This window comes from Oncorhynchus tshawytscha, linkage group LG25 (genome assembly GCF_018296145.1).
Source record: "Oncorhynchus tshawytscha isolate Ot180627B linkage group LG25, Otsh_v2.0, whole genome shotgun sequence".
In the NCBI taxonomy this organism is placed as follows: domain Eukaryota; kingdom Metazoa; phylum Chordata; class Actinopteri; order Salmoniformes; family Salmonidae; genus Oncorhynchus; species Oncorhynchus tshawytscha.
The window spans coordinates 8,048,921-8,071,956 of NC_056453.1; the positions used below are offsets into that span (position 1 = coordinate 8,048,921).

Genomic DNA, 23,036 nt, shown 5'->3' on the forward strand with positions numbered 1-23,036 from the left:
GCTCAGACATTAGATGTATGTGGCAGGTACTACAGACAATCACGGATTACAAAGCGAAAACCAGCCATGTTATGAACATCGACGCCTTGCTCCCGGATAAGCTAAACACCTCCTTCGCCCACTTTGAGGATAACACAGCCCGCTCCCACGGACTGCGGGCTCTCGTTTTCCGTGGCCGACGTGAGTAAGACATTTAATGCTAACACTCCAGACGGCATCCCTAGATGCGTCCTCAGAGAATGCGCAGACCAGCTGGCTGGAGTGTTTACGGGCATATTCAATCTCTCCCTATCCCAGTCTGCTGTCCCCACTTGCTTCAAGATCTCCAACCTTGTTCCTGTACCCAAGAAAGCAAAGGTAACTGAACTAAATGACTATCGCCCCACAGCACTGACTTCTGTCACCATAAAGTTCTTTGAAAGGCTAGTTAAGGATCTTATTACCTCTACCTTACCTGACACCCTATAGACCCATTTAATTTGCATACCACCCCAATAGATCCACAGACGATGCAATCGCCATTGCTCTGCACACTGCCCTATCCCATCTGGACAAGAGGAATACCTATGGAAGAATGCTGTTCATTGCCTATAGCTTAGTCTTCAACACCATAGTATCCTCCATGCTCATCATTAAGCTCGGGGCCCTGGGTCTGAACCCTGCCCTGTATAACTGGGTTCTGGACTTCCTGACGCCTACCCTCAGGTGGTGAAGGTAGGAAACAACACCTGACTACGCTGATCTTCAACACATGGGCCCCACAAGTGTGCTTGCTCAAGCCCCCTCCTGTACTCCCTGTTCACCAATGACTGCTTGACCATTCATGCCTCCAACTCAATCGTCAAGTTTGCAGACTACACAACAGCTTTAGGCCTCATTACCAACAATCACGAGACAGCCTACAGGGAGGAGGTAAGGGCCCTGGCGGAGTGGTGCCAGGAATTCCGGTGTGCTGGCCTTCTAGGCAGAGTTGCAAAGAAAAAGCCATATCTAAGACTCGCCAATAAAAATAAAAGATTAAGATGGGCAAAAGAACACAGACACTGGACAGAGGAACTCTGCCTAGGCCAGCATCCCAGATACGCCTCTTCACTGTTGACATTGAGACTGGTGTTTTGCGGGGACTATTTAAAGGTGCCAGTTGAGGACTTGTGAGGCTTCTGTTCCTCAAACTAGACACTCCAATGTACTTGTCCTCTTGCTCAATTGTGCACAGGGGCGTCCCACTCCTCTTTCTATTCTGGTTAGAGCCAGTTTACACTATTCTGTGAAGGGAGTAGTACACAGCGTTGTACGAGATCTTCAGTTTGTTGGCAATTTGCTTTTATTTCAAAAACAAGGACATTTTTAAGTGATCTCAAACTTTTGAACGGTAGGGAATGTTTAGGTGAAGTTTGTAGTTTTTGCTAGTGTTAGCATTGCTCATGGGGAGGGTGCTCAGATCCTGGTAGACCCATCTGTGCTAAGTGAGTTGTACATGCAGAAATGCCTGCTTAGGGCTAGTCCTTTATGGACTCTTTCAGTGTTTTCTTCTTTTGTTGTTGTGTTTTTGTACTTTTGTGAGGGTTTTTGTAAATATTTTGCCCACCATAATTTTGTAGCACCTTTTATTTAATAAACCTACACCAGATTTTGCACATTGAACTTTAAATGTTTTTATTTATTTAACCTTTATATAACCAGGTAGGACCCACTGAGGTTAAAAAGCTATTTTGCGAGGGCGACCTGGCAAGAAGGCAAAACAAGGAAATACAAATACAAATACAAAAAAAATACAAAATACACACAAAAGACAAAGTGTCACAAGTTACGGATACAAATGAATATTAGAAACAACTGCAGCTTTCACAAACAGTGTTGTCGATCAGAATCTTAAAAACAGACAAGGACACTAACTCCCCTAACTTTAATATATTTTGAAGCATATGCCAGAAAAATATTGCTTTGCCTGCTGCTGCACAATTGCCCTTAAGACTGAGACACGTACCCCTTTAACAGACTATAACTAGGGCCCAGAGTTGTTCCTTTCCAGGAAATATGGTCAGGAAAAAAACTCTTGGCCCCACACCACACAGTGTTTCTACATACTGTATCTTCATACTAATCATCTCTCTCTCTGTCTCGTTCTATCCTGACAGGTTGAGGCTCTGAGCAATGGAATCTCTATTCGGTGGTGAGCTGAGGCTACTGGGAGGTGGCGAGGGCTTGAAGGAGGACAGCTGTGGTGACGTGGGCTGGTCCTCCTCAACCCTCCCTGATGATATGTACTCCGTCTCCCACTTCGCCCTCATCACCGCCTACCAGGACATCAAGACACGGCTCACGGGCCTGGAGAGAGAGAACATTGGCATCAAGAGGAAGCTCAAGATCTACGAGATCAAGGTAGGGCTAAGAGCCGATTGGCATATAAGCTTTTCCTGATCCTGACCATGTGACTTGACCAGGAAATAATCTAAACTCTTGTTAGAGAGAGGTCTGAGATTTTTCTGGGAAGGAAAAACTCCTGTAATAGGAGTTAGAGGAGTGGAATAAGTCTCACTTACTGGCTAATCTAGCTTCCATATTCCCTATATTGATGACTAACACTGTTGCATGTTGTGTGTGAGGGACGAGCATCTCTGTATCTCATCAGTGGTTGTATTGTGCTGAGTCAGTGATGTGCCACCCATGCTCTCTACGTGCATGGAATAGCAGAGTAGCGGTGTAGAGGGACACAGCTGGTGCAGCAGATGAACTCTCTGAGCTGTCCCACCTGGCAGGGTGACTGTAATGTGGGCGAGAACGCTACAGATGAGATGAAAGAGAGGAGAGAGAACAGTTGAGGGAGAGAGAGAGGGATGGAGGGAGAAGGGCATGAGAGAGAAAGAGAAGAAGAGAGAGGGAGGGTGATGAAGAGAGTGCCCTCGGGCCTCCAGATTGCTTGTTTTGTCTGTACTGCCTCCCCAGATGTGTGTACACTCAGTCACTCACTAACACACCTGCCCATAACAGAGCAGCTGGCACTCAAAGCTTTGCCACTAGGTTGCATTTGGAATGGTTATAAATTATTTATTAAAGTAACAGTATGTTCAGTTTGAATCACGCAAAAAAACGAATGTATTGATTTTGTTAGTACTGAATTAGTCTCTTGTGACAGACAAAGAGACTAAATTTAATAGCTGACCAGTTCGCATGTAAGATAATGCGATTGGTCTTTCCAAAATTGAATAAATGTTCTGAATCTGAGTAGCAGATATGAAAAATGTTGGAAAATGTTCTCCAACTTTAAGACTGGCTAAGAGTAAGGTGGCTGACAAGTAGAGAGTTTAGAGTGGCTGGTGCCTCACAGTGTGAGGACTGTGTGGCCCTGAAGAGTTCCTTCCAGAGCTACAACACACTGCTAATTCAGTCTAAGTAGAAAGAGGTGTTTCTCTAAATGGAAAATGTTTGTTTGGTCCTCCCATCAATATCATCAATATCATTGGATGACGTGTGTTGTCAGTCAAATTTAGGCACTTTAAGATGGAAACGATCATGTGATTTCTGGTTGTATTGTATAACGTGTGTTGTTCCGTCTTTGTGTGAAGTCAAATCAAATCAAATGTTATTTGTCACATGTGCCGAATACAACAGTTGTAGGAATACTGAAAAATATGGGTTGTTTATGAATTCAAAGGACCAATAATGTAACGGCTCTCGTTGGGAGAAGGAGGCGCAGCGTGGTTAGGAGTACATCGTGATTTTATTGTATAACAAAGACAAAAAACGAAAGCGCACAGTTCTGTCAGGCAGAAACACTAAACAGAAATCAAGATCCCACAAAATCCAAAAGGAAAATGACAACTTATATGTGATCCCCAATCAGAGACAACGATAGACAGCTGCCTCTGATTGGGAACCACACACACGGCCAAAAACAAAGAAATAGAAAACAGACTTTCCCACCCGAGTCACACCCTGACCTAACCAAACATAGATAATAAAAATGATCTCTTAAGGTTAGGGCATGACAAACAAAAAGAAATAAAAAATCTAGGTTCTGGATTTTTGGCCGGTAGCAACCACCACATTGTGTTCTGTTCAGAAGATCCACACACACATATACAATGCCACTCTCTCTGATACTAATTGTGGTTCTGTAAAGAAAAGAGGAGAACTTAGGCTATAGCATAGTATGGGAAAATTTGCCTATTTCCATGTCAACATTTAAACAGACTATGTGGACTCAAACACATGCTAGATGCACAAAGAACAATAGAGCAATGTAGAAATATCTACACATTATAAAACATAACAAGCATGAGCGATCTACAACCAAATCGCTAATCGCTAATAAGCATGCTAAATAGTCATGCATTCCGGATGACAATGCTAATGCTAGCGGGAGTATACAAGCTAGCTAGTAAGCTAGCAAGTTTACACAAATAGTACATATTTAAAACAGACACTATTTAGCTCCAAACAACAAGACATCAGGATTTTGGCACTTACATTGAGATGCACGCACAATAAACATCAAAAAGAAAAGCAATTTCTTCTAAGGCAGTAGAATAAGCAGGAGAGAAAAAACGGTTGGTCATCAGAATGGAAACTACAGACTGCCTGAGGCCCTGCCTGGTCGGGTATTATGCTAAGTCCCGGGGAAAAAAGGATACTGATAGGCTAATAAAATTATAATGATTGGCATGACCTTATTTCAATAGGAAAACCAAAAGAAAGTTGGGGTCTTGGAAAAGAGATGAGCTGGCCGTTTTTACAGCCACACGCAAATGTGTTATACATATTTGCTTCAACTGACAAGCCAGCTAAGGTTCAGTAGCTTCTTGAGGAAGGGTGGGCAGCTGGATGATGCCTGACGTAGGTTCTGTCCTTGACTTGAATCTCTGCTGTCCTCATTTTACCATCTGCTCCAGGGATAACTTACTTGACAGTTCCAACTTGCCAGAGTGCCCTAGGAGACTGATCATCCACGATCATCATAACTGTCCAAACTGCAAGGTCTTCCTTATCCTTGTGCCACTTATGGCGGCCTTGAAGTGCAGGTAAGTAGTTCCGTGTGAAGCAGTGCCAGAAATGGTGGGCTAGAACCTGGCTGTGTCTCCATTTTTTGCGACTGAGCAGTTCAGACTCTGGGTAGACCACCTGTTGTAGTGATGAGTCTGGCCACCCCATGAGAAGAGTGTTTGGAGTGATTGGATCCGGATCCGCGATGTCCGATGACACATATCCCAAGGGCTTGGAGTTCAAGATCCCTTCTATTTCGATTAGGACAGCCTTCAGCACCTCTTCAGAGATGTTCTGCGCACCAAGGGTGGTTTGCAGGGCAGTCTTGATGGATCTCATCTCTTTCTCCCAGCATCCTCCAAAGTGTGGCGCACTTGGTGGGTTGAAGGCGAAGCTAATCTTCTGACTGGCTAATTGTTCCTGGAACTGTGGGTGGAGACTCGTGAAGGCCTCCTGTAGCTCTCGCTCCACTCCCTTGAAATTTGTTCCTCGATCGGACAGGAACTTAAGGGGCCTTCCTCTGAGCGATTAATGAACTGGAATCCATGTTCGTCAGTAGATCCACTTGTGCAGCCCGGGTTGTCATGGACTTAAAGATGATGCCCCTTCTCTTTTAATTTCTTTTGGCCCATCTTGATGATATATGGTCCAAAGCAGTCTATGCTTGTAGAATAAAATGTGGGCTTGTGGAGCCACAGTCGGGCTGGAGGCAGGTCAACCATCCTAGGCACATCTGGCTAGCCATTGCCACATCCCGCATCCGGTGCAGCCAAGCTGAAAACAGCGAAGGGGAGCCCTCCCTCTCATAATCCAGAACCTTCGACGTAACTCAGAAAACACCCTCTCTGGTCCCGGGTGCCTCAGCTGCTCATCATATTTCTTGATCTACAACCTTGCAACTTCCGGCGCCGACAGAGATGGCCGCCTCGCTTCGCGTTCCTAGGAAACTATGCAGTTTTTTGTTTTTTTACGTGGTATTTCTTATATTAGTACCCCAGGTCATCTTAGGTTTCATTACATACAGTCGAGAAGAACTACTAGCATCAACTCACCATCAGTACGACCAAGAATATGATTTTCACAAAGCGGATCCTGTGTTCTGCCTTTCAACCAGGGCAACGGAATGGATCCCAGCCGGCGACCGAAAAAAAACGACGCCGTAAAAGAGGGAAACGAGGCGGTCTTCTGGTCAGACTCCGGAGACGGGCACATCGTGCACCACTCCCTAGCATTCTTCTCACATATGTCCAGTCTCTTGACAACAAGGTTGATGAAATCCGAGCAAGGGTAGCATTCCAGAGGGACATCAGAGACTGTAACGTTCTTTGCTTCACGGAAACATGGCTCACTGGAGAGACGCTATCGGAGGCGGTGCAGCCAGCGGGTTTCTCCACGCATCGCGCCGACAGAAACAAACATCTTTCTGGTAAGAAGAGGGGCGTGGGCGTATGCCTTATGGCTAACGAGACGTGGTGTGATCACAGAAATATACAGGAAGTCAAATCCTTCTGTTCACCTGATTTAGAATTCCTCACAATCAAATGTTGACCGCATTATCTACCAAGAGAATTCTCTTTGATTATAATCACAGCCGTATATATTCCCCCCCAAGCAGACACATCGATGGCTCTGAACGAACTTTATTTGACTCTTTGCAAACTGGATTCTCTACATCCTGAGGCTGCATTCATTGTAGCTGGGGATTTTAACAAGGCTAATCTGAAAACAAGACTCCCTAAATTGTATCAGCATATCGATTGCGCAACTAGGGCTGAAAAAACCTTGGATCATTGTTACTCTAACTTCCGCGACGCATATAAGGCCCTGCCCCGCCCTCCTTTCGGAAAAGCTGACCACGACTCTATTTTGCTGATCCCTGCCTACAGACAGAAACTAAAACAAGAAGCTGCCACGCTGAGGTCTGTCCAACGCTGGTCCGACCAAGCTGATTCCACACTCCAAGACTGCTTCCATCACGTGGACTGGGATATGTTTGATATTGCGTCAGATAACAACATTGACGAATACGCTGATTCGGTGTGCGAGTTCATTAGAACGTGCGTTGAAGATGTCGTTCCCATAGCAACGATTAAAACATTCCCTAACCAGAAACCGTGGATTGATGGCAGCATTCGCATGAAACTGAAAGCGCAAACCACTGCTTTTAATCAGGGCAAGGTGACTGGTAACATGACCGAATACAAACAGTGCAGCTATTCCCTCCGCAAGGCTATCAAACAAGCTAAGCGTCAGTATAGAGACAAAGTAGAATCTCAATTCAACGGCTCAGACGCAAGAGGTATGTGGCAGGGTCTACAGTCAATCACGGACTACAAGAAGAAAACCAGCCCAGTCACGGACCAGGATGTCTTGCTCCCAGGCAGACTAAATAACTTTTTTGCCCGCTTTGAGGACAATACAGTGCCACTGACACGGCCTGCAACGAAAACATGCAAACTCTCCTTCACTGCAGCCGAGGTGAGTAAAACATTTAAACGTGTTAACCCTCGCAAGGCTACAGGCCCAGACGGCATCCCCAGCCGCGCCCTCAGAGCATGCGCAGACCAGCTGGCCGGTGTGTTCACGGACATATTCAATCAATCCCTATACCAGTCTGCTGTTCCCACATGCTTCAAGAGGGCCACCATTGTTCCTGTTCCCAAGAAAGCTAAGGTAACTGAGCTAAACGACTACCGCCCCGTAGCACTCACTTCCGTCATCATGAAGTGCTTTGAGAGACTAGTCAAGGACCATATCACCTCCACCCTACCTGACACCCTAGACACCCTCCAATTTGCTTACCGCCCAAATAGGTCCACAGATGATGCAATCTCAACCACACTGCACACTGCCCTAACCCATCTGGACAAGAGGAATACCTATGTGAGAATGCTGTTCATCGACTACAGCTCGGCATTTAACACCATAGCACCCTCCAAGCTCGTCATCAAGCTCGAGACCCTGGGTCTCGACCCCGCCCTGTGCAACTGGGTACTGGACTTCCTGACGGGCCGCCCCCAGGTGGTGAGGGTAGGCAACAACATCTCCACCCCGCTGATCCTCAACACTGGGGCCCCACAAGGGTGCGTTCTGAGCCCTCTCCTGTACTCCCTGTTCACCCACGACTGCGTGGCCACGCACGCCTCCAACTCAATCATCAAGTTTGCGGACGACACAACAGTGGTAGGCTTGATTACCAACAACGACGAGACTGCCTACAGGGAGGAGGTGAGGGCCCTCGGAGTGTGGTGTCAGGAAAATAACCTCACACTCAACGTCAACAAAACTAAGGAGATGATTGTGGACTTCAGGAAACAGCAGAGGGAACACCCCCCTATCCACATCGATGGAACAGTAGTGGAGAGGGTAGTAAGTTTTAAGTTCCTCGGCATACACATCACAGACAAACTGAATTGGTCCACTCACACAGACAGCATCGTGAAGAAGGCGCAGCAGCGTCTCTTCAACCTCAGGAGGCTGAAGAAATTCGGCTTGTCACCAAAAGCACTCACAAACTCCTAAGATGCACAATCGAGAGCATCCTGGCGGGCTGTATCACCGCTTGGTACGGCAACTGCTCCGCCCACAACCGTAAGGCTCTCCAGAGGGTAGTGAGGTCTGCATAACGCATCACCGGGGGCAAACTATCTGCCCTCCAGGACACCTACACCACCCGATGTTACAGGAAGGCCATAAAGATCATCAAGGACAATAACCACCCGAGCCACTGCCTGTTCACCCCGCTATCATCCAGAAGGCGAGGTCAGTACAGGTGCATCAAAGCTGGGACCGAGAGACTGAAAAACAGCTTCTATCTCAAGGCCATCAGACTGTTAAACAGCCACCACTAACATTGAGTGGCTGCTGCCAACACACTGACTCAACTCCAGCCACTTTAATAATGGGAATTGATGGGAAATTATGTCAAATATATCATTAGCCACTTTAAACAATGCTACCTAATATAATGTTTACATACCCTACATTATTAATCTCATATGTATATGTATATACTGTACTCTATATCATCTACTGCATCCTTATGTAATACATGTATCACTAGCCACTTTAACTATGCCACTTTGTTTACATACTCATCTCATATGTATATACTGTACTCGATACCATCTACTGTATCTTGCCTAAGTTGCTCTGTACCATCACTCATTCATATATCTTTATGTACATATTCTTTATCCCCTTACACTTGTGTATAAGACAGTAGTATTTTTTTGTTGGAATTGTTAGTTAGATTACTTGTTGGATTATTACTGCATTGTCGGAACTAGAAGCACAAGCATTTCGCTACACTCGCATTAACATCTGCTAACCATGTGTATGTGACAAATCAAATTTGATTTGATTTGGTGAGTGGATGACCTGGGTCCAGAACCACCTCCAAAGGCAATCTCCAACATGGAATCAGTCTGGTGTCATTGTCATACTCCGTGGCCAGCTTCACCAGATGGCTGCTCGGAGAGATTGGCTTCCCTGCCTCTAGTAGGGAGAGGTCTTCTGGGAAGCTCTCAGACTGAGCATGTCTGAGTACTTCAAGTTCTGCTTGCTTGAAATCATCGTCTGAAGGGCTGTCTCCACTACTGGCCACCTCGTGTAGCAACTGCACTGTGGCTTCCACCAGCTCATGGAAAGTGTTGAACTGGGCAACATCAGAGAGAGACAACGTGAAGTCCGCTGACAGGAGTCCACAGAAGGTAGGTTTCCGCAGCTCCTTTGCTTTGTCAGGAAGTACTTGGTCTTCTCGGCAGGATGACTGGACCTGCCACAGGAATGTAGGACCTTGACTCCAACGGTTGTGTTCTGAAAGCCGAGACAGCATCTTGCCGCGTGTGATATCGTCATCCGGATTTCTCTCTGTGTCCACGCAATGCCAGGCCTGGGAGTCCGTGAGCTCCTGTATTTCTGTGACTCTTGTGCCTACAAATACTTTGTACCTGCAGGAGTGTGACTGGAGCCAGGTTAAGACTGTTGTAGAATCCGACCAGTACGTGACCTCATGGATTTCCAGGGTGAGTTATTTTCTGATGACCACGGCCAGCTGGGCACCAGTGAGTGCAGCGCAGCGCTCGAGTCTTGGCATCGACTGTTGTCATTTCGGGACCACTCTTGATCTTGCTGCAAGGAATACCACTTGGATCTGTCCATTGGTGTCTTTAGTACAGAGGTACGCGATGGCACAGTATGCACGTTCTGAGGCATCATTGAAGACTTGAACACTTCTTTTGCTCGTTGGGAGATCCATGTCAGGGCTTATGTAACACCTTGGTAGTGTGACCTGAGACAGCTGTGAAAGTTTTTTCTCACAAATAAGCCACGCTTGGAGAAGATCTTCAGGTAAGTCTGGGTCATCTTTGAACCCCGTCAACTTTAACTCTGACGGTCTTCTCCATCTTGTCTGGATCCTTGGACAGACGCTTCTCTGTCCCTCGCAGATGAGCCAGTACTGCCTCCTTCGGAGCTTCTAAGGGAGGAGTGGAGTACCTTTGAACCCCGTCAACTTCGACTCTGACGGTCTTCTCCATCTTGTCTGGACGGTGTGAAGAGCTTCTCACTCCTGTACTGCAGCGTATCCAACTGTCAGAGCTTCTCTACATACCTGAAGAGCTCTGCAGATGGAGACATAAGGGATGTATGAAGGCACTGTTGTGGAGCAAGCCTTTGCTGCAGGAACTTTGAAGGGCCTTGAAGGGTCCATCCGAGCTGAGTCTTGACGGTGGCAGGTCCGCCTGGGGGAGCCAAATGCACTGGCTCTGCCGGAGTGATTAGATGGGGATAATCTGATCTGATGAGCAGTAACGGATGCCGTACAAGGTGCCCAGTCTTCTTGATTGCCTTGGAGGGCTAGCTGCTCTGCTGTTTCGTGTAGAAGTATAGTGCAACAAGGCGTACGTGTCAAGTGACTTGTGGCCGCTCTGCAAGATGACTCGACTCATCTTCAGCAGCACTTTGCTGCTGCCGGAAGGTCGATCAACGTAGAGAGCCTGCAGTGGAGCTCACCAGGCAAATGCTCTCTGTTGGCGCCTTTGTGCTGGCGGTCTTCATAGCATTCGTGCTAGCTTTCTTTGTAGCAGTCGGGCCAATGTTGACATCATGGGCAATCTCAAGACGCTTCTTCTCGCACTTCTTGCACAGCCTAGAGAGTACACTGAGCTGCTTGGTGTCCGTGTCCACACTTCCAACATCTTTCATTTGTCTTGATCCAGGATTCTTTCTGTTCTTTGGAAAGGAGCTGGAAATTGGTGCATTGATTCATGTAATCTTCAGGTAAGTCTGGGTCATCCTACACTCTTTTCTTGGTCCAGAGCCTCTGGACCACAACCTTGGCCTGTGTGGTGTATGGGGCAATGAGGCCTAGTGGATCGTACTGGCTGGCAAGGATCTGATAAATGTTGCGCATGGTGGGTTCAACTTTCTCCATGTGACCTTGCTTGTAGCCAAGAGTGTCAGACAGACATTACCATCATAATCCAAATGTGTGCTCTTGGGGTTCCACGCCATCCTGGGTGAACCACAGTTCACTGCTCTCCGACCTGTACCCTTGACATTTTCAACCTCTCCCTGGCGGAGTCTGTAATGCCTGCATGTTTCAAGTAGACCGCCATGGCCCAAGAAAGCCAAGGTAACCTGCCTAAATGATTACCGCCCCGCTCACGTCGGTAGCCATGAGATGGTTTGGGGGGCTGGTCATGGCTCACGGAGGCCCTGAACCACCTCCGGTTCGATTGCCGCCTTGGCGGATCCACAGACAACGCCATCTCAATCGCACTCCAGTGGTGTAAGTGGTGTAAAGTACTTAAGTAAAAATAATTTAAAGTACTACTTAAGTAGTTTTGGGAGGGATCTGTGCTTTATATTTTTGACAATTTTAACTTTTACTCCATTACATTCTAAAGAACATAATGTAAGTTCTACTCCATACATTTTACCTGACACCCAAAAGTACTTTTTACATTTTGAATGTTTAGTAGGACAGGAAAATTGTCTAATTCACGCACATAATTCAGTAGGTCATCCCTACTGCATCTGATCTGGCAGACTCACTAAACACAAATGCTTTGACTGTAAATTTTGTCTGAGTGTTGCAGTGTGCCCCTGGCTATCCGTAAATTTAACAAGAAAATCGTGCTGTCTGGCTTGCTTAATATAAGGAATTTGAAATTATTTATACATTTACTTTTACTTATGATACTTAAGTATATTTTTGCTATTACATTTACTTTTGATACTTAAGTATATTTAAAACCAATTACTTTTGGACTCTTACTCAAGTAGGATTTTACTGGGTACTATTTTAAAACACTGCCCCACACTGCCCTTTCCCATCGGGACAAAAGGAACACCTATGTGAGAGTGCTGTTCATTAGCTGCAGCTCGGCATTCAACACCTCAGTACCCACAGAGCTCATCACTAAGCTAAGGACCCTGGGACTAAACACCTCCCTCTGCAACTGGATCCTGGACTTCCTGAAGGGCCGCCCCCAGGTAGTAAGGGTAGGCAGCAAGACATCTGCCACGCTGATCCTCAGCACTGGGGCCTCTCAGGGGTACGTGCTTAGTCCCCTCCTGTACTCCCTGTTCACCCACGACTGCATGGCCAAGCACGACTCCAACACCATCATTAAGTTTGCTGACGACACAACTGGTAGGCCTGATCACCGACAATGACGAGACAGTCTATAGGTAGGAGATCAGAGTCCTGGCAGTGTGGTGCCAGGACAACAACCTCTCACTCAAAATGTGTGCAAGACAAATTGAGCTGATCGTGGACTGTAGGAAAAGGACGGCAGAACAGGCCCCTATTAACATCGACGGGACTGAAGTGGAGTGGGTCGAGAGTTTCAAGTTCCTTGGTGTCCACATCACCAACAAACTCTCATGGTCCAAAGTAGAGGTCGACCGATTATGATTTTTCAATGCCGATACCGAAACTGATTATTGGATGACCAAAAAACAGCTGATACCGATTAATCGTTTGATTTTTAAATACATATATATATTTGAAATAATGACAATTACAACAATGAACACTTATTTTAACTTAATATAATACATAAATAAAATCTATGTAGTCTGAAATAAATAATGAAACATGCTCAATTTGGTTTAAATAATGCAAAAATAGTGTTGGAAAATGTGCCATGTAAAATAGATAACGTTTAAGTTCCTTGCTCAGAACATATGAAAGCTGGTGGTTCAATATTCACAGTTCTTCAATATTCCCAGTAAAGAAATATTAGGTTGCAGTTATTATAGGAATTATGAGTCGTCGACAATTTCTCTCTATACCATTTGTATTTCAAATACCTTTGACTATTGGATGTTTTAATAGGCACTTTAGTATTGCCAGCCTAATCTCAGGAGTTGATTGGTTTGAATTCATAAACAGCGCTGTGATCAAGCATTGCTAAGAGCTTCTGGCAAACGCAGTAAAGTTTGAATGAATGCTTACAAGCCTGCTGCTGCCTACCACCGCTCAGTCAGACTGCTCTATCAAATATCAAATCATAGACTTAATTATAATACAACAAACACAGAAATACGAGCCTTTGGTCATTAATATGGTCAAATCCAGAAACTATAATTTCGAAAACAAAACATTTATTCTTTCAGTGAAATACGGAACAGTTATGTATTTTATCAAACTGTTGGCAATCCTAAGTCTAAATATATCTGTTACATTGCACAACCTTCAATGTTATGTCATAATTATGGAACATTCTGTCAAATTACTTCGCAAAGAAACTGTTGCATATACCCTGACCCTGAATTTATTTTAACTAAATATGCAGGTTTAAAAAATATATACTTCTGTGTATTGATTTTAAGAAAAGCAAAAGTTGTTTATGGTTAGGTACATTCGTGCAGCGATTGTGCTTTTTTTCGTGAATGTGCCTTTGTTAAATCATCACCCGATTGGTGAAGTAGGCTATGATTCGATGATAAATTAACAGGCACCGCATTGATTATATGCAATGCAGGACAAGCTAGTTAACCTAGTAATATCATCAACTATATGTAGTTAACTAGTGATTATGTGAAGATTGATTGTTTTTTATAAGATAAGTTTAATGCTAGCTAGCAACTTGCCTTGGCTGCTTGCTGCACTCGCGTAACAGGTAGTCAGCCTGCCACGCAGTTTCCTCATGGAATGCAATGTAATCGGCCATAATCGGCGTCCAAAAATGCAGATTACCAATTGTTATGAAAACTTGAAATCAGCCCTAATTAATCGGCCATGCCGGTCGGCCTCTAGTCCAAACACATGCCGGTCGGCCTCTATTCCAAACACACCAAGACAGTTGTGAAGAGGGCATGATAACACCTTTCCCCCCTCAGAAGACTGAAAAGATGGGTCCCCAGATCCTCAAAAGTTTCTATAGCTGCACCATCGAGAGCATCCTGACCGGTTGCATCACCGCCTGGTATGGCAACTGCTTGGTATCTGACTGTAAGGCGCGACAGAGGGTAGTGCATACGTCCCGGTACATCATTGGATCCAAGCTTCCTGACATTCAGGACCTATATACTAACGTAAACTAAGTCACTTTTGTACATCGTGCTGGTCCGTACAATTGACCTTATTTAGCGCCCAAAAAACGTAACACTTCCAGATCAACTGTAATATCAATACCTTTCCAACAAAATCAATGACGAGTCCTTCATGATGCCCAACTCTGCATGATTGAAGAAGGCAATGAGCTCCGTCTGGTCTTTTTTTAAATGGAGGATGGGGAAGCTAAACCTATTGCGTGATAGTGAGAAGGAGAGATGTCGTGTGGGGGAATGGTTTTTTTCACTCGATCTGTCCAACTTATCGTCTCTAAAATGCAAATAAAACACTATAAAGAGTTTATATAATGTGTCATTACATACCTATTTGAAGGTTTGCGTCGAATTTGTGTCAGATTTTTAGGGCGGTGCTAAAGTGATCTTCAGAAGTAAACAGCGGCTTTTGAGAGTCATGATAGCTTGCAGTGATGATGCAAAAAATGACTAGGTATTCCCCCTTACCCTGTCCCGTTCTTTTTTTTAAACGGTGAGAGAAGTGCTACACCTAGTGGAGAGAGGCTGTAAGACGCTACAGTCCCATTAGTTTTCTTTGCAGACTCGTTTGAATGTCGCGGTTGCGCACAAGTACAGAATGGGGTTAGCGTACGTTAGGCGGTGTCAGAGGAAAGTCCCAAAAATTGGCAAAGACTTCAGCCATCCTAGTCATAGACTGTTCTCTCTGCTACCGTGCGGCTAGCGGTACAGGAGCGCCAAGTCTAGGAACAAAAGGCTAGTTAACAGCTTCTACCCCCAAGCCATAAGACTGCTGAACAACTAAACTAATCAAATGGCCACCCGGACTATTTACCTTGAACCCCACCCCCCCCTCCTTTGTTTTTAGACTGCTACTACTTACAGTTATTGTTATGTAAATGTATTGTGTTGCTTTTTGATTGATTTGAATTTTTTTTACTTTAGTTTATTTAGTAAATATTTTATTAACTCTATTTCTTGAACTGCATTGTTGGTTAAGGGCTTGTAAGTAAAAATGCCACTCTAAGGTCTACACCTTTTGTATTCGGTGCATGTGACAAATAAAATTTGATTCGATTTGATGCGATTTTAATTGTGGTTCTGTAAAGAAAAGAGGAGAACTTAGGCTATAGCACAGTATGGAAAAATATGCCTATTTGCATGTCAACAACTAAATATGTGGACCCAAACACATGATCGGGCATAATGCTAAGTCCCGGAAAAAAGGCTGCTGATTGGCTAATAGGAAAACCAAAAGAATGTTGGGGTCTTGGAAAGGAGATGAGCTGGCTGTTTTTACACTTACCATGAAATGCTTACTTTTACAAGCCCTTAATTAACCAACAATGCAGCTTTAAGAAAATATAGTTAAGAAAATATTTACTAAATAAATGAATGTAAAAAAAAAAAATTCAAGTAACAATAAAATAACAATAACGAGGCCGGTACCGAGTCAATGTGCGGGGGTACAGGTTAGTCGAGGTAATTTAGGTAATATGTAAATGTAGGTAGGGGTAAAGTGACTATGCATAGATAATAAAAAGCAAGTAGCAGCAGCGTAAATATTTATACCCCAAAAAATCTATAATAATAATGAGAAAAAATAATAATAAGAAGGGAAAAAAGTGTGTGGGGGGGGGTCAATGCAAATAGTCCGGGTAACCATTTGATTAGCTGTTCAGCAGTCTTATGGCTTGAGGGTAGAAGCTGTTAAGAAACCTTTTGGACCCGGACTTGGCACTCTGGTACCACTTGCGGTAGCAGAGAGAACAGTCTAAAACTAGGATGGCTGGAGTCTATGGCAATATTTAGGGCCTTCCTCTGACACCGCCTGGTATAGAGTTCCTGGATGGCAGGAAGCTTGGACTCAGTGATCTACTGGGCCGTTCGCACTACCCTCTGTAGCGCCTTGCAGTCGGAGGCCGAGCAGTTGCCATACCAGGCAGTGATGCAACCAGTGCTCTCGATGGTGCAGCTGTATACCTTTTTGAGGATCTGAGGATCCATGCCAAATCTTTTCAGTCTCTTGAGGGGGAATAGGCATTGTCGTGCCCTCTTCACGACTGTCCTGGTGTGTTTGGACCATGAGTTTCCCCAAGTAAACAGATGCTCAACTCACTCTATGCTGTTGCTCGGTGCGCTGTTTTTCTCTGTATTTCTCAAACAATATAGGAGTTATAAGAGTAATGTCTAACAAGATTGAAAGATTATTGTATACTGTTATGTGTGGGGAAAAAAGTTACATGACAAGACCTGTATCGTACGAATTATAAATAATGTTATGCTCCTCTCTCCCTCTCCAGTTCCCTATGATCAGTGAGTTTGGGGAGGACAGGAACTCCTACTGCAGCTTTGAGTCCAAGGAGACAACTCTACTGCAGTCAGAGAACGGCAACCTGCAGCAGAAAGTCAGCACCCTCACCCACGAGGTGAGAGTGAGAAAACACCTGGGGCTTCATTTAATCCCACCCACAATGTGCAGTATCTATCATTTTCTCCCCGTGGCATGTAAAATCATAGGATGATAGGATGATGAGTACTGTGAAAAACGTACCTCTGTTAGCAAGTACACAGTGTAAACATTGCTATATCTAGCTATAAAATGAAAGAACTACTCTATTCTTCCCTGAACAATTTATATATCACTTTGTGTATTGTTGAGAGGGAGGAAGGAGAGGCAGGAGAGGAGAGGTGAGGAGAGGGGGAGTGATGTGAAAGAAGAATACGAAGCCGTGATTAAAAAAGTGCGAGGGGGATGAAGAGGTTTATGGGAACATGTTCAAGGGATGCGCTTTGTCCCTTGAACACACAAGGTCAGAGCGCTTCGACAAAGACCTTTATAAAGATTGTTAGTGTCACGCCTCAATGAGCAAGCCCAGTACACAGTCAAGGCAATATTTGTTTCCCCTGACAACCTGAAACAGTGGCTTCCACCTAGAAAACCACGTTTTCTATCCACACAGCCAGGAGGGTAGCGAGCGAGTCTGCTTCACGTGTAATCTGTCTCCACTCCTCTTTGTCACGATGTTGACTGCCTGGCTCTTAGTCAGGCAGCATACCACCCTGCATACCACTGCTGGCTTGCTTCTGAAGCTAAGCAGGGTTGGTCCTGGTCAGTTCCTGGATGGGAGACCAGATGCTGCTGGAAGTGGTGTTGGAGGGCCAGTAGGAGGCACTCTTTCCTCTGGTCTAAAAAAAAAAAAAAAATATCCCAATGCCCTGACACTGCCCTGTGTAGGGTGCTGTCTTTTGGATGGGACGTTAAATGGGTGTCCTGACTCTCTGAGGTCATTAAAGATCCCATGGCACTTATCGTAGGGGTATTAACCCTGGTGTCCTGGCTAAATTCCCAATCTGGCTCTCAAACCATCATGGTCACCTAATAATCCCCAGTTTACAATTGGCTCATTAATCCCCCTCCTCTCCCCTGTAACTATTCCCCAGGTCGTTGCTGCAAATGAGAACATGTTCTCAGTCAACTTACCTGGTAAAATAACAGATAAATAAATAAATAAAGTCACGATGTTGACTGCCTGGCTCACCTTGGCCGTGATTTCAATGTGTTACCATAGACACGCTTCTGCTGAATTCTGCACTGCTCAAGCATCTTGCACTGTCATATCTCTTGAGTTGCTTTCCCTCTCTTTTTTTGTGACTTCGTCTCTCTCTTTCTCTCACTCCCTCGTTCTCTCTGGTCCTCTTCTCCCTCCTCTCATTCTCTCTCCCTCTTTCTCTCTGATTTTCTTTCAGTTCCCCTCTCTTTGTCAGCGTTTCCCCCAGTGACCCCCAAACCCTCATTCATTTCCATCTTAGTCATTTGTTTTCTTCCTCAGTCATCTATCCATTTGTCCACCATGTCTCCCACTTAAATTACTGGATATAATTTACAGTATTGAGTGTCCATGACTTTGATATCAGACAGGGCCCATGTTCATAAAGAGTCTCAGAGTAGGGGTGCTGATATGGAGGTCAGGTTGGCCTTTTAGAAAATAATAATAAATTATTATATGGACAGCGGGGCCTGATTCTACTCTGAGATGCTTTATAAATACGAGCCTTGATCTGTGGGTGTGAAAGTCATCAAGATACTATTGTTGCAAAATTTCTTGTCTCAATATTACAAGTAATTGCTGGAATGGAAATACATGTAATGGCTGTCTAGACTGTCTGGGAGACACAGGCACTGTCTGAAGTTATTTGTGTCCTGCATGAGAATCACTATGGAGTATTTCTTCAGGCTTTAGACTGAGAGAAGCATTAGATGAAAAAAAACTAACTATAATACAACAAGTTTATTTATTTTGCTTCTAAAAAGATGTTCCAGCAGTGAAATGAATGAAAACAGGAAATTGGGACTGGCTCTTCGATCATTTAATTCCTCGTCTTACTTTCTTTCTCTGTCAATTAAATTCAAGGGCTTTATTGGCATGGGAAACGTATGTTAACATTGCCAAATCAAGTGAAATAGATGACAAACAAAAGTGAAATAAACAATAAAAATGAACAGTAAGCATTACACTCACAGAAATGCCAAAAGAATAAAGACATTTCAAATGGCATATACAGTGTTGTGACGATGTGCAAATAGCTAAAGTACAAAAGGAAAATAAATAAACTTAAATATTGGTTGTATTTACAATGGTGTTTGTTCTTCCCTGGTTGCCCTTTTCCTGTGGCAACAGGTCACAAATCTTACTGCTGTGATGGCAGTTTATCAAAGTTGGGTTTCTTTTCAAATACTTTGTGGATCTGTGCAATCTGAGGGAAATTTGTGTCTCTAAGATGGTCATACATTTGGCAGGTTAGGAAGTGCAGCTCAGTTTCCACCTCATTTTGTGGGTAGTGTGCACATAGCCTGTGTCACGGTTGTTGAAGGAAGTGGACCAAGGTGTAGCGTGGTAAGCGTACATTTTTATTTTATTTTAAAAAATGACACCAACAAAACAATTGTGAAGCTACAGGCTATGTACCATAAACAAAAGTCAACTTCCCACAAAGACAGGTGGGAAAAAGGGCTGCCTAAGTATGGATCTCAATCAGAGACAACGATAGACAGCTGTCCCTGATTGAGAACCCTACCCGGCCAAAACATAGAAATACAAATAATAGAACATAGAATACCCACCCCAAATCACACCCTGACCAAACCAAATAGAGACATAAAAAGGGTATGGGCATGACAGCCTGTCTTGTCTTGAGAGCCAAGTCTGTACATAATCAAAGCTGTCCTTAAGTGTGTGTCAGTCACAGTGGGTCAGTCACAGTGGTCAGGTATTCTACCACTGTGTACTCTCTGTTTAGGGCCAAATAGCATTCTAGTTGGCTCTGTTTTTAATTCTTAATTCTTTCCTTAATTCTTTGTTAATTACTTGACACATTGGAAAGAATTATCTTTTGTTTTCTCATTATTTGGTTGCGTCTAATTGTGTTGCTGTCCTTGGGCTCTGTGGGTATGTTTGTGTTTGTGAACAGTGCCCCAGGACCAGATTACTTTGGGGACTCTTCTCCAGGTTCATCTCTCTGTAGGTGATGGCTTTGTTATGGAAGGTTTGGGATTCGCTTCCTTTTAGGTGGTTGTAGAATTTAATGGCTCTTTTCTGGATTTTGATAATTAGCGGGTATCGGCTCTGCATGCATTATTTGGTGTTTTACGTTGTACACGGATGATTTTTTTGCCGAATTCTGCATGCAGAGTCTCAATTTGGTGTTTGTCCCATTTTGTGAGTTCTTAGTTGGTGAGCGGACCCCAGACCGTAAAGGGCAATGGGTTCTAGAACTGATTAAAGTATTTTTAGCCAGATCGTAATTGGTATTTCCAATGTTATGTTCCTTTTGATGGCATAGAAGTCCCTTCTTGCCTTGTCTCTCAGCTCGTTCACAGCTTTGTGGAAGTTACCTGTGGCGCTGATGTTTAGGCCAAGGTATGTATCGTTTTTTGTGTGCTCTAGGGCATCAGTATCTAGATGGAATTTGTATTTATGGTCCTGGTGACTGGACCTTTTTTTCTGTCTCTCCCTTTCCCTCTCTATCTTTCTCTCTATCTCTTTCCGTCTCTCTCGTTCTCTCCCTCTCTTTCCCTCTCTCCCTCTCTCAGCTCCAGAAGAGGAAAGAGCTCCAGGAGCAGCTGGAGGATGTGATCCAGGCCTATGAGAAGATCCACATGGAGAAGAACAACCTCCAGAGAGACCTGGACAAAATGGTCCGACATCCCATAACTCCATGCCTGCGTCCCTCCACCCTCCCATCCATCCAATATTCCATCCGTGTTCTTCCTCCCTCCACCCCCTCCATCCATTCAATCTAAAACATGCTCCCAAATGTTCCCAAAATGATTTTTTAACATCCATATCATGATCTTAAATATCACCTTAAAACTTTCTATGAACATTTATAATTTATTGAGCTCTAAGCTACAATGGCGACAGGGTGGCTAGAGCCTTACTTAACCTTAAGTAGCTGTTCAGAAACCCCTACAGTATATCAGTAGGGCGTCTCTTATGATTGAGGCCATGGTTCTACCCCCAACCTGTGTTCTACCTGGTTATAAGCCCAACTATAAGCCCAATCTTGGGCAGAGATGCCCAAGATTACTTTAAAAAAAACAAATTGAAGAAAATCTTATCTGAAATTGAAAAGCAACACTGCAGTCTCAGCATTTTGCATGTGTTCCAAATTATTTTAGATCAACTGTCCGAAAGAGGTTGGTTGTAGAGATCGCCTGCCAAGCCCTAAACAATTTACAGTAAATGTGAGATCCTATAAAATTACTTTACATTGTCTAAGATTTCAACTATGTTAGACCTGCCATTATGTATGCTATATATCGAACACTAACCAGGACACTAATAAGCCTTTGGTCTTATACCCACCTCTCCACTAGTCTGATTCCAGATCTGTATTTGCTTTACCCAAATTCTCAGAATATTGTTGTCAATGACATCTGTTTGTGTTTCTGTATCTGATCCTAGACCAGTCTAGTGGAGAAGCACGCGGAGCATATCGTGGATCTGGAGTCTGCTCTGAGACAGAGAGACAACTCGCTACAGAAGCTCAACACCCAGCTACACAGCAAGGACATCCAATACCTGCAGCTACATAGCCCAGACAATCACAGTGAGTCCCTATTGGTGTGACATAAGGCTTGAAACCCTTCTCACACACTCTATGTTGGCGCTTGCAGGATAGATACCCTTCTCACTCTCTCTTTTCTACTGGGACTTGTAGGATAGATGATACTGTTCTCAGACTCTATATTGTCAGCCGGCACTTGCAGGATCGAATTAGATTGTTAATTTCAATACACTTTAGTTCAGGAGCTGATTTGGATTAGTCAATGTCCTCATAAAAACAGTAGTGGTGCATGGGTAAAATCACTGAAGAAGCCAAGCGAGTAAAAAAGCTATATTACAACCTATGTTGTGATAATTGCGTTGTTTGCTCTATAACACATTCGTCCATACCCCCCGTGATATACAATAAGGCCGTGACGACAAAAAGACAACAGTCACACAGTGGAGGAGTAAATTCAACTACACCTATGTTTGTTTCATCACAAAACCGGAGAGTAGCATCTGTCCGGTGAAGTCCGCGAAGCAAATAATGCATGTAACAAACAGTTATATCCCCTGCAGCATGGTCAAGCAAGTTCAAGTTTTCGAACAGTTTACTAAACAGCTATTGATTTAGAACCAAGGAGTTACCGCAAATTAGCACAAAGACAACAGGAGCCTTTGCCTCCGCTATTCCAGCACCATTTCAACTTGAACATTTAAACAAATCAACAAGGTTATACATGCTTAGTTTAATACAGTGAAGACAAACTTAAAGATACCAAAAACAATTTAGTCAAATCAATGTTGCTAAATATCATGTGGCTGTCCATGGTACTGATTTGTGTCTGTCTGTCTGTCTGTCTGTCTGTCTGTCTGTCTGTCTGTCTGTCTGTCTGTCTGTCTGTCTGTCTGTCTGTCTGTCTGTCTGTCTGTCTGTCTGTCTGTCTGTCTGTCTGTGTCTGTCTGTGTCTGTCTGTCTGTCTGTCTGTCTGTCTGTCTGTCTGTCTGTCTGTCTGTCTGTCTGTCTGTCTGTCTGTCTGTCTGTCTGTCTGCTTGCGCAAGTAAAACAAAAAATGTTGACTCACCTCACTTGTAGACTAGTTGAACACCAATGCCATCCTCCTCTCTTTCATGTTGGCTAAACGGCCTATGGCTCTGTCATACAGTAGACTTTGTAGTTTTTGTTGTCAGAGGCTAACGAGCTAAAATGCTTGCTACTAGCCGAAGTTCCTCACATGGACAACAATGAACCAGTTAAGTTAGCTAGCTAGCTAACGTGAGCCTACTAGGCTACATCTAGGCTACATATTGAACTTCAATAATCTCAGGCCAGTGGCGCAACATATAAATGTATCGTTAGATCAGAATTGGCGTCATAATCATTGACCTGTACAGAGAATTAAGTCAAAACCACAAGTCCAAATCCCCATCTTCATCCATAGATTAGAAAAGGGACAATTT

The 23,036-nt window shown here is 44.1% G+C and overlaps 1 protein-coding gene across 1 annotated transcript in view; it reads left to right on the forward strand.

Moving 5' to 3' along the window:
* LOC112224752 (TANK-binding kinase 1-binding protein 1-like) overlaps positions 1 to 23,036 on the forward strand; it is a 121,440-nt gene that overhangs the window by 59,590 nt on the left and 38,814 nt on the right. The window contains exons 2-5 of the mRNA XM_042305922.1: positions 2,139 to 2,382; positions 16,827 to 16,952; positions 20,618 to 20,722; positions 21,492 to 21,636. Of these exons, the coding sequence (XP_042161856.1) occupies positions 2,155 to 2,382; positions 16,827 to 16,952; positions 20,618 to 20,722; positions 21,492 to 21,636 (604 nt within the window). The 5' untranslated portion in view covers positions 2,139 to 2,154. The remainder of the gene's footprint in view (positions 1 to 2,138; positions 2,383 to 16,826; positions 16,953 to 20,617; positions 20,723 to 21,491; positions 21,637 to 23,036) is intronic.